Source organism: Castor canadensis, chromosome X (assembly GCF_047511655.1).
Source record: "Castor canadensis chromosome X, mCasCan1.hap1v2, whole genome shotgun sequence".
NCBI classification, from domain to species: Eukaryota; Metazoa; Chordata; class Mammalia; order Rodentia; family Castoridae; genus Castor; species Castor canadensis.
Window position 1 is genome coordinate 107,901,325 of NC_133405.1, and position 12,867 is coordinate 107,914,191.

At 37.1% G+C, this 12,867-nt stretch overlaps 1 protein-coding gene and 1 non-coding gene across 8 annotated transcripts in view; one reads left to right on the forward strand and one right to left on the reverse strand.

The window, feature by feature from the left end:
• The window catches only part of Sytl5 (synaptotagmin like 5), a 232,405-nt gene that overhangs the window by 87,234 nt on the left and 132,304 nt on the right, over positions 1-12,867 (reverse strand). For all 7 annotated transcript variants that reach the window (XM_074062217.1, XM_074062220.1, XM_074062222.1 and 4 more), the window contains one exon: positions 8,719-9,204. In XM_074062217.1, coding sequence (XP_073918318.1) covers positions 8,719-8,837 — 119 coding nt within the window. In that variant the 5' untranslated portion in view covers positions 8,838-9,204. The remainder of the gene's footprint in view (positions 1-8,718; positions 9,205-12,867) is intronic.
• On the forward strand, positions 7,269-7,341 carry Trnat-agu (transfer RNA threonine (anticodon AGU)). Its single transcript has one exon. It is a non-coding gene; the product is annotated as a tRNA-Thr (tRNA).

The following is a 12,867-nucleotide window of genomic DNA, read 5'->3' on the forward strand; positions in this document are numbered from 1 at the left end:
CTGATTAAGCCACAACTCTTAATTAATATAGGAACATTTTTATAATACTACTACTTATTGATATAAAATAGTCTTTAGCCTAAAATCTAAAAAAGGAGGTGACATTTTTACTAATGAAAATTTCACTTACATTATTTACTTAGAAATAAAATATTTCCCCAAGAATATACTTGGTTTTAGAAATTTCCTTATGAACTGACCTATATTGGGGGGTGCAAGTCCTCACTCCCACTCCCAGCCCCAGCTCAACATTTGGTCATGTTCTAGAGTAAATGTACTTTATACTTCCATTTGCAACTTACAGAAAAAGGAATGAAAGTGAGTGGAAAGATACAGATCCTGATAGTCTATATTCCTATTTGTATATAATCTTTGAAATAATATAAGTATTATGAAATACGTATCTGAAATAATAGATCTCTAATAGACACACACATACATACACTCACGTATGTATGTAAACTCAAGACAGGTAACTTAATTATGACTATAGTGGTCTTTCATACAAATGGTCTGGCATGAATGTTTATTTATTTGGACAGTTCAATGGTTGACATAGCTCTAAATATCGGGTGTTTGTCTTGTAAGTAAGAATTACTTGGAGGAAAATGATATAGAATTCAAATTTAAGTTAGTTACCCTATATGTATGTTTATATTGAAACAAATACGATTTTGGTAGGAAAACTCCCCAAAATTTGAAATTCTTTTAAGGCAGAGTTGGATTTTTTTTCTGTTACTCTGTGTGACTCATTTAGAGTTTGAGTTCTATTAGGGAACCAGTATGTTCGAGCTGGGAATATCCGTAATCCATTAAGAAGCTTTGTCGCAATTTTAGTAGATCGAAACAAAATGTTTACCAAACTAGAAGACCAGTCCAATTGTTTTCCTGGTGTTTTATGAGGAAAATGAGTATTTAGGCTTTTGAGAAGGTCAAACTAATTTCCTTCTTGTTGGTAGAGAGATAAGATTTGGAAAAACAAACGGCCCTGGCAATCAAACATTTGTAGAGTATTAAGAGGATATTATTGTTTGGCACTTTCTGGTCTCCTTAACTTCCAGGCTGAATGTATAATTTTTGAAATCACATCAAATCCATTTGAACCAAATATTTAGCTTATCTTTAGGCTATCAAATAGCCAATTTGAATACACTTTTCCCTTGTGGTTCTCCTTCCTTCTTTTTCCCCAGGACTGAACTGAAGAAATCAACCACATAAAGACAAAACCATAAAGTGAACGGCAATTTCCAGGCTGTAGTATACGGTCTCTTGATGTCACTAAGCTCTGGCTTGTTTAATGGCCCATTTCTATAGAGCCAGCTGTGCAGGACAAAACATAATGCATTTGTACTTTGGTCTTCAGTTAGCATGAGGAGCAGAACAACTTAAAGAATTCTTGTCAGTTTTTCATGTTCAACAAAAGTCATAGTAACTTTGGATAAAGCCATATAGCTTACAGGACAGAACTATCAATAAACACTAGGGTAAAGAAATGTTTTCTGTTTTGTTCCCTTTTTTGATAGTTACTAGTGAAGCCATGGGTAGGCCTTTGACAGGGTTACCAATAATAAATAGGTATAGTTATTTCATAAGCATAAAAGAAAGGATGACAGCATGAAACAAGAGCACCTCAGTGGTTAGCCTGGCCCAAAAGACCAAAAAATCGTATGTTCTCCCTCATATGCGGACATTAGATCAAGGGCAAACATAACAAGGTGATTGGACTTTGATCACAAGATTAAAGCGAGAGCTCACAAGGGAGATATGAGGATAGGTAAGACACCTAAAAAATTAGATAGCATTTGTTGCCCTCAATGCAGAGAAACTAAAGCAGATACCTTAAAAGCAACTGAGGCCAATAGGAGAAGGGGACCAGGAACTAGAGAAAAGATTAGATCAAGAAGAATTAACTTAGAAGATAACACACATGCACAGGAAATTAATGTGAGTCAACTCCCTGTATAGCTATCCTTATCTCAACTAGCAAAAACCCTTGGCCTTTCCTATTATTGCTTATACTCTCTCTTCAACAAAATTAGAGATAAGGCCAAAATAGTTTCTGCCCGGTATCGAGGGGGTGGGGGAGAGGGGGGGTGGTAAGGGAGGGGGTGGGAGGAGGGGGGAGAAATGACCCAAGCTTGTATGCACATATGAATAAAAAAAAAAAAAGTGCACCTCAGCTCTGTTGTTTACCAGCTGGGCAAAAATCAATCTTTTCAATTTTTAATTGCCATATCTATTATATATTATAATGGTACATATCTCTGGAATGACATGGGGATGAAATTAGGATACATCTGTGAATTGAGTAGTACATTATCTGGTGGGGGGTAGGCATTGAATGAAGTACTGTTTTTTCTGGTCCCCTGCAAGGTCGGATAAATCACTCAGAAGTTGAAAGTGGCCCAGCTGTGGAGTGTGTGGGTGCTGAAGCAAGACTGCAGGGTTACAATTTGCAGTTTTGCCACTTTCTAGCTTGGGTGACTGGCCAAGTTAACATTACACATCTGTTTCCTCATCTGTAAATGGAACTATTAATAGTTCTTCCCTTACTGATAAAATGAATTTGTAGCCTTTCCCAGGCAATTTTACAAAACCTTCTTCTATTTCTTGATATTTTTAGACTTCTCATTATTCTTCTATCAGAAGCAATGAAACTCATGTAACCTGTCTTAGGATGTGAGCTGCCACTGATTGAGTGAGACATAATCTGGAGATGGTGGGACCCTGTGAAATCATCCAAACTCCCAGACAGCAACACATGCTCTATTTCTTATAGCTTTAGTCCAACTTCACCTAATCTCTTGGTCAGCAGATGCCTCTGCTTTTCCCTGAGATAGCTATCAGGGCTCTCAGATGTATGTAGATATTCCCAAGGCTGAAACTCACCAAGGTGCTGTCTTTAACACTAAGTGTCAGCCCCACGATGGTTTCAATAAATAAAGTGTTATTAGAGGACAGCCATATCCATTTGTTTGTATGTTTTCTATTGTTGTTTTCATACTACAATGGCAAAGTAGTTGTAGCATAGAACATATGGCTTGTGGGACCAAAAATATTTACTCTCTGGCCTTTTATGGAAAAAAAAAGAAAATGCTGGCCCCTGATCTACAACAAGAAAAAAGCCTGATTCATAACTGAAAACTTTTATGGATCCAACAAGTGTGTCTGCTCACTTCCATTTTTCCAATAATAAAAAAAGCAACTGAAGCTGGTGATTTAACATGTGCTTAGCAGAAACAAGGTTCTGGGTTCAATTCCTAGAACATCCCTCAACCCTCTACAAATAGTACTGGGCTTACAGAAGGTGCTCAACAAATGTTACTAATTCTGATTCTCAGGAATTGTGATACTTTTGTCTACATATAACAAAATCTGGTTCAAACCGCTATATACAATAAAGAAGCATATTATATTGCTTAAACAAGAATTTCAGTGGTGTGGCAGGTTCTAGTATATCAGGATGCTGCCACTTTTGATTCATCCTCCTCAGTGTGTTGGCCAGCATCCTAAGCAAATAGGAAATATGTTTCATTAGACATGTCCAGTGAGACATATGTCTGAATGGGCCATTTTCTGGTCTCATGTCCACCTGCAGATCATGACATTTGCCAGAGGAATCTCAGTTTTGGTATGGTTAATTATTTAAAAATCTGCTAGAGCTGAGCAAAGCAAATTTGGAAAGGGAGAAAGAAAGGAGAAATGTATGCTTTAAGGCATCTAATAGGGTCTACCATTGAGGCAAGGCAAAATCAGGTACCAAAGGGAATATAAGGGCAGCTATGTTTTTATGTATGGTGGCCAAATGGAAATGACAGTCCCCAAGTGAGAATATAGCATATAAATAAGCTGCTGTAGTGAATACTTTATAAGCTGAAGAATTCTTATATACCACAAAGTAGACATTTAATAGCATTTGTTTTTAGGTACAGGAGATCAAATGGAGTAAGAATTTGTTAATGAGGATTTTTAGGAATAGATACTATGAGCCACGTATACTTTACGATAGTCTGATTCTTTCAAAGTTAGAAAAAACTAAGATACAATAATAATGATTTCTGTCTGTGCTCACAAACTGTAAGTATTTTTTTCCACTTACAATTACTATTGATAGCTCAATTTTCTTCACAACAGCTCTTCCTTCTTTCTTCATTGCATTAGAGCCATCAATAAATCTGAGTGATTTGTTCTCCACAGAGAACATTTAAAATTCTTATTCTCTCACGGTCAAAACCTGTGTCTAGATGTCTCCTACCACTCCTTCCTGCTTAGTCTGAAGGAATATATATATAGATATAGATACATGCGCATATAGATACACATGTATCTATATCTATATCTATATCTACATATTCATGCCTGGAGGTAACTGTAAGACTTGCTATTTGCTTTGTGTGTGTAGAGCATGTTCATGAGCCCCTGAGACAGGTCCCACTTTAATATTAATTAAGTGTGACAGTAGCCACACTTTAGTGGCTATGTTGACTGTGGAGCACATTTGGGCATCACGCCTAATATATTCCTTCAATACAATTTTTATACTTCTTTCATCTCAAAGAAAAACTTAAATAAACACATAATAAACTTTTTTCCCAAATTCCAATTTTCTAACTTTTCAGGTATGTTTCTTTATAGTCTTTATAATTCTTTAAAAAATTATTTGGCCTCTATTTACTTCTGAATCTGATATGAAGTTAATTTTGTGGTTCATGGTAAATAGCTGAAATCCAGGTGAGCTACATTTGATAATTTTGGGAAATTCTTTTCTGATTTCAAAGCCAAAACAAACCATTCCTTCAATTTCCATCTTATTCATAATTACTTCACCCTCTAGACTCCTACAAAATATAATGTACCAAAGTTTTCTCTAATAGTAAACTGTTACACACCTAACTTGTTTCTGTTGATGGTTTTGGAGGATGTTAAGGAAACAGGACTAAGTTCCCTGTCTGACCTAGCAAACAAAGAGTAAGGGATAGTCACAAGTGGTAAGATGCAAGGAAAGAGGGAAAGTTCTGCAAAAACAAGAATATAAAGGCAGGATTTGGTATAAAATTCACAAGAGTGTGGGAATTGGGGAAGATGAATATTATAAAAATCCCTGAGATAGTGTCCACTTAACTCAGATGCTAAATTTCAGTTGAGCCTGATAAAAATAAAGGTATAAGTTTTCTTCAATTCAAGCTCATAGAGCTCTTAAATTCTACACTAGAGCACTTGAGGTAGGTCCTCTTTTCTTTGATATCATCCTACCATTCTTCCAGAGTCCATGATGTTATCAGTAATGCAGGTGATCAAAATACTTGCATAATTGAATCGTCATGATGGCCTGTTTAGTCAGAGTTAAGCTGCCCTGAACTGAATTTAGGTTATATTTAAACTCATAGTGGAAACAAAACAAAACAAAACAGGGAGAATCAGAGGAGGACAGAGGGTAAAAAGCCAAAAGAAAGTCACACTATTTGACCAAGATGCTTGTCTGGGCTGTACTGCCTTACTTCTTTCTCTACTAGTATATAAACTTCAATGACTCTGATAAAAATTGTTGGGAGCATCTTAGCTTGTAAATCAAATGAATGAATTTTTTTTACTTTAATGCTCACTCCCAGACTTATTATATTTCGTTTGAAACAAACTTTGTTAAATAGCAATGGTCTTATTAACATAAGCTTTACAGGGCTCAGGCTGGACTTTGCAGAAGCTAATTCTGAACTATACATTGGTGTGCAAGTGACTTCTCGGGTACTCTTAGAGGAAATCTGTAAGGGAGTAAGGGAGGCAGAAGAGGGCAAATGGAAGGGATAAGCAAGGACATGATTTTTAGGGAAAATCCAGCCTCAGCCTGATCTCACAAGGAGCGCTGGAGCATAAGTTGCATTGCAGAGTCTGTCCTGACCTGAGAGCAGGAGTTTCTGTACGTGTCAGCCATTGATTTTGGGCTGCCCAGTTTAAACTCAAGTTTACCTGGCACTTGTGGCTATCTAATCTTATGGGAAACTCTAGTCATGTACCCCCTTAATCAGGGTAGAAGCTGTAAATCCTTAGAAGTAGAGCACATGAAACAAAGGGACCCCAGGGGATCTGAGTAGAGCACTGAGAGTATCTATTGTACAAGGGCAACACAAGCCAATGAAAGGGAAAATTATCACAACAGGCAATTATGAGTGCTTATGTTTAGCCAACACAGTTCTGAGGTCTTTATAATATTAGCTTTAGTCCTAACAACAGCCTTCTGTGGTATCAAATATTACTTATTTTGTCAAATAAGGAAACTACACTCATCTATGGAAACATCTTATCTAAAGTCCAAAGAGTTCATGCTACATCAAAGATTTGATTTCTGGAAGTATGACAGCATGTATTCTAAACACTTTGGCATGACTTTTCACTACACAAAGCTGTTAAGAGTAGCCGTGCCTTAGTCACCCAGGCCAAGCTCTTACCTTGGGGGCTCTTAACAAAACACCTGGTACAGTTAAGCAGGATATTCAATAAATATTAGTCATGGTTGCTATTAAAGAATTGAAAAGGTCATAGCTTTAAATATATATATTTTTTTCTATGAAAGTATCTCTTAGATCTATTTTTAAAAGCCTTTATTCTTCTATTTTCAAAAAAGTTAAAAATCCAGGAATCTGTGACTGTATTCTTGCCATCTCTTTTGTATATTACACAACTTGACTAAATTCATTTATAGTGATTAAAAAGACAAGGGGAAAAGTAGAATGGGAAAAGGGAATTGGGGAATAGAATAGATTATTTCTAAAAGTTATTGCAAATGACAGAAACAAATATTCTGAACGAAGTCCTATTCATTACTTTTCAGTCTTTCCAGGGATCTGATTATTAAATTATTGATTCCTTAAGAGAGTGATTTGTAATTTCCCTGAAAGTGTCATCCATAAATGTTCAATATGGCATTCTCTATAAACAATGTAATGTTTTGCAGTGCATTAGAAAATTCAGTCACTTTCATAACTGAACTACTAATGCTAAAAATTTAATTTCTGGTTTCTTTAAAATGATTAATTTCATTTCATTGCCACCTGAATTCTAGGCAAAGAAAAAGGACAATAATTTTAATCAAAACCTTTGTTTCATCAAGAGAAATGGAAATAAAGCCTCTGAGCCTTAAATATGAAATAAATATTAATCTAGGATATTTCAATGTATTCCTAATTGCTTCAGGCACATTGAGTATTTTTGCAATATGTGAAGATAATATCATACAAATTTTCTCAAGAAAAATAAACATAAGGTCCACGGGCTAGGCCTGTAGCTCAGTGGTAGAGCATATGTTTAGTATACATGAGGTCCTGGGTTCAATTCCCAGCACCATAAATTAAAATTAAAGTAAAAAATAAACATAAGGTTCAGATTATAGTTTAGTGAGCAATACAAGACACAAAAGCTACACATTGCACAATTGGCAGTGACCAAGCAGGGAGCTTTCTTTATTTGTATTTTTTTATACTTAACCCTTTCTTTGGAGTGAAATGTAATTAACTAAGTATGTTTAACAACCAGGCAGCACAGGCAGCCACCAATCACAATGGATATTGCAACAAATCGCAATGGTGATGTGACTATTCAGAGCAGACAGCGCAACCACTCAGGATGGATGCTGACTGAAGTGAGGTGAGGTCATACCTGGGTAATCAGCTAAATATTAGCCTAGCCTAAAATAGATGTGAAACTCAACTGTGCCCATATTACTTTCTTCACACAAAAAAAAAACTTGTTCCAGGAAATTCAAGTGATGTGGGGGATTTCCATGGGAACTTTTCACTCCCTAGAACTCTTTCTTTTTCTCCCAGCGGTGGCAAAGGCAAATCCCCACTAAGACTGACCTGAGAAAAGCATTACAAATAAATAACAGCCAACACTTATTGAACACTCAGGAACCAAGCACTGCACATGTATCAGCTTTCTTAATCTTTACAACAATTCTGTAAGGTAGTGCTATTGTCATTCTTTCTTTGCTGACAAGGAAACAAAGGCATGGAGAAGAAGAGTAATGTATTAGTCAGCTTTCCATTACTTTAATACCTGAGATACCCAATAACTGAGACAATCATTTCGAAAGAGGGAAGATTTATTTTGGTTAACAGTGTCAGAGGTTTCAGTCCATGGTCACTTAGCCCTGTTATTTTGGGCCTGTGGCCTCACGATGGGAACATGTAGCAAAGCAGAGCTGTTCACCTCACGGTGGCTAGGAAATAAGAGAGGAAAAGACTTGTATCCCATAACTCCCTTTGAGATCATGCCCTGAGTGACCTAAGACCACTCACTAGGCCACACCTCTTAAAAGTTCTACCACCTCCTAGTAGACTCACAGGTTGGGAAACTTAAGGCTTTAATACATTGGCCTTTGAGGGGACAGTCTAGATCCAAGTTATAATAAGCTCTTAAGTCACATAATTAATATATTCCAGAGTTGGCACTCAAACTTGGGTAGTCCTTACAATTATTAGTTATGATGTTAACAAATGTGTGTTCTCATCAACACCCTAGTATTAGTTCAATTGCATCCTCCTATTTGGCTAAATGGTACAATGCCAAAGATGTGTTCTAATATTTGGGATACTTCTGGGAGCTGATAATGTCCCAAACCAATATCTGTCTCCAGTGTGGTTGCATTTACCACATTTCTGATCTAAATTGCCTCACACAAACAGAAAGCAGTTAAAGATGGCGAAAACAATAAGAGGATATTACCTTATTCTCTTGTCTTCTACTTTTTTCAAATATTCATCTCTCTTTAGGACTCCCAGGATCATTTCCTTCTCATGATCTAATAAAAATGACAGATTGATGAACTCTGAGTTCTTAGACATGATATTTCAACAGCAGCTCTGAGTAGCAGTGGTTGAATCTTCCAGGAGGTGAATTGGTATGTACAATTGTTAAGGGTCTCCCTGACCAACCCAGAGTCACTCAGTTGTTCAATTTAAATGGTTTTTACAAGGTCTCTGCAGAATTGCTGATGGTGACTAGGTATTCTTTCAAGATACACAGAAAACAGGCTTTCCTGGGATTACATTCCAAGAAAGTCATTATTGTTTTAACCGAAAAAGACCTTCAAAGCCTTTGCTGTGGTGTACAGTCAGGCAGCAGCTGAGTTTCAATAATGATCTTCAACCTCAATGCTTCAGAAAGTTACAGTGCAGGAATCATGTTCCCTGAGACAGAATGCAGACAACACTGAAAAGATTGAAAAAACAAAGGAGAGAAAAATTAGTTAGGTCATTTTCTCATAGTGCTTGTAAAACTACCAAGGTTTGAAATGCCGATGTGCCTAACTCAAAAAATAAATTTTAAGTCAGTAAACATGCACTTACTAAGTACTTATTTCATGTTTTTTAAACTATGAAATGGTATTTATATTGTGTGGATTCTGGATTCTCTATGCAAATTCAGATTCCTCCACTATAATTAGCTTCCTCTGCCAGCCAGATCCTATCACCTCTCTTGCAGCTGAATTGGGTCATCACTTTGGACACTAAGGTACACATACTAGACTGTCTGCAACAGGTCAGGGCCCTAAAGGGGCTCCCTCCTTCTCTCTTACTCTTTCCCCACAACTACAGCATACACAACAGTGCTGCTAAAACAGTTATGAACTTGGATGTTACGTGTATCAACCTAATATATCCCACAAAAATGCTGAGTGAAAAAAAGATTACAGAAGAATTCATGCAAATTATGAAGGATATAATTTGCAAAATATTGTATCTGATTTATGAATACATATGGTATAAATATAGGTAAATTCATGGCGAATTCAAGATCATGATTACCTCTAGGAGACAGAGAGTCATATAATTAGAGAAGCGAATACAACAGCTTCAACTGTATTGGCTAATAAGAAAGCTATTCATAGCTCATAAGTTATGTGATAGTTTGTGAATTATTACAGGTGTATATTATATAATAGCAGTACCCTTTTATCTGTAGTTTTACTTTGTGCAGTTTCAAGTACCTGCAGGCAACATCAGTCTCAAAATATTAAATGGAAAATTCTACAACAACTCGCCAGTTTTAAATTGCGCACCCTTCTAGTGTGATGAAATTGAATGCCATCCTACTCCACCCTGCTCAAGATTTAACTCCTTCCTTTGTTCAGTATATCCACACTGTGTATGACCATTAGTCATGTCAATTAATAGCCATTTCAATTATCTGTGTCACTGTACTTGTGTTCAAGTAACCCTTATTTTACGTAATAATGGCCCCAAAGTATAAAAGTAGTAGTACAAAGGAGGCACCAGGGCATAAAACATGGAAGGACAGATCAACATTGGTAGCAACAATGCAGGGTGTATAGGAAGAAAATCTGGTTATATACACAGTTTCAGGCATCTCCTGGAGGTGTTGGAATACATCCTCCATAGAAGGGGGTTATTATAACGCAAAATAGAGAATTTAAGAACAGACACTGTCAACATAAGAAACTCACCAGGCCCGTCTTTCATACTCAACTTTTGAGCACATTTCATTGGTTTCTTATCTGAACTCTTTCTATACAGCCCTGTAAGAATTATAACTCTGGGATGGTGGAGTGGCTCAAGCAGTTAAGAGCACCTGCCTAGCAAGCATGAGACCATGAGTTCAAATCCTAATGCTTAAAAAAAAACTATAACTCTAAGGATGATTTCCCAGGTTTTATGATTGGGCGTTATCCTAAGACACTGTCCCTCAGCTTCCCTTCAGGTCTGTGAAATACAATCTACATGCAAGTTACACTTGGTTTTCTTGACTCTCTCCAGGCTTCTAGATATAACTAGATACCTACTCAAAAGCTGCCTAGAGCCTCCCAGTAGCCATAAGGTCAGGCTGACCTCAAAATCTCAGGAGATCTGAAAGGACAGGATTTTGTCTAGAATCTCCCCAACTTTCTAAAACTTCTAAGTGTGTGTTCTATACGGTGCACCAAACCAGAACTTCGCTAAAATGACTCAAAACTGAGCTGCTTCCCACAGATCAAGAGGTAGCCCCCTCAAAGAAAACTGCCCAGGTCATTGCAGACCACCTGGACTTACTCTAATCCTTTCCCCTTCATCACCAAAGCCTTCGAGGCTGCAGGGATCAGAGGGTCTCAAGATTGAAAAGAACAGGAAGTTACAAGGTTAAGAGCAAAAAGGACACTTCAGAAAAATTAATGGTTTGGGTTTTGCATCACTGTCAGCTGCTGTCTCCTAAAATAAAGAACACAATTGGTTTTTCAGCCGTTGTGTCTCATCTGGTTTTATGCTGAAATGGAAAAAAATAATTGGAAACTCAGTGACTGAATATGTTATCATTACAAGCCAGGTTCACTTAAGATATATTTTATGTTTGAAATGTCAGACTTAGAATGTTGTATGTGACTATTCTGCAGAATCATATTTAGAAATTATTCAAGGGGTTGGGAGCTATAAAAATGCTTGAACTGAATAATGGTTATCCATGTCTTGGGCTGTAAATATAATTCTGCCCTCTAAAAACCCAAGGGTCTGTCCTGTGAAGAGGATAAAAGAAGGGATGTGACACCATGGGAAGCACACAAAAGTGACAGAAAAACCAGTATAGTACACACCTGTAATCCCAGCACTCACAAGGTGGAAGCCCAAGGATTGTGAGTTTGAGGCCAGCCTGGGTTACTTAGCAAGCTTCAGGCCAGTCTGGCCTACACAGGAAGACTCTTGTTTCAAAAATCCAAGGGCTTGTGATGTACCTGGGTTTGAGTCCCAGCATCACGAACAGAAAAGAAGAAAGAGAAAGGGGGAGGGGAAAGGAGGGGAGAGGGAGAGGGAGAAGGGAGGGGACAGAGAAGGAAAGAAAGAGAGAAAGGAAGAAAGAAAGAAAGAGAAAGGAAGAAAGAAAGAAAGAGAGAAAGGAAGAAAGAAAGAAAGAGAGAAAGGAAGAAAGAGAGAGAGAAAGGAAGACAGAAAGAAAGAAAGAAAGAAAGAAAGGAAGGAAAGAAAGAAATTAAAGTGATACAGAAGATGGGAATTTGGACAAGGTATAACAAAAATAAAATGGTATTGTGAGAGTTTCATTAACAAAATGAGCTCTAAATGGATTTTTGCTCATCTGTACCTGGACTAATTGGCTAATAGTACCTGGACTGGCATGTAAAAGAATAGATGAAGAGATCAGAAGTAGCAAAAACTTTATCAAGAAAATCAGGATGTTTTCATCCAGAAGGCACTGTGATTATAATTTAGTAAGCTGGAGTCTAATCAATGATAATACAAGCCTTCAGGACAAACACAAGATGGAGGAAAGAAGACAGTGAGCCTGGACATAGATAAGGGAGATTTAAGGACCTAGATGATGATGATACCCATCCAGACTCCAATCAGGAAAAAAGCATCCAGGCCCCAAAATGAGAAAAAAAAAAAACTTGTTTGTTCCCTGAAACACATATTCCATGTTGGATGATGGACCCTCTATCTGGCAAGTTTTCATGTCGTTAATCACTAAAATAATACAATGAATTCCCCTTCCAGATACTTCTCATTTTAAGTTGGCTACCCATACTTCTCCATTCAAGAGTGAATCTTCTAGTCCTGCTTACAATGCTTTTTTTAATTTGGTTTCATTGGAACACATGTCTCCTCTACTTTTCATTGTGCGCTAACCAAATGGAATTTCTGAGCTTTTGTACTGAGAACTAATCTGGGCTGTAATTAATCCATTTAGTCTGTACCATCCTTTAGCTGATTCATAGCCCCACTTAGAGAATCCTTTACCCACTGCACAGTTTAATTAAGTGGAAAACAAAATGAATACTCCATCCTCATTCTTTTAGTTAAATGTGCACAGTAAACACTGGTCAGAATACAAGGGAGAATTTTTAAAATTTTATTCTTCAATTCCGTG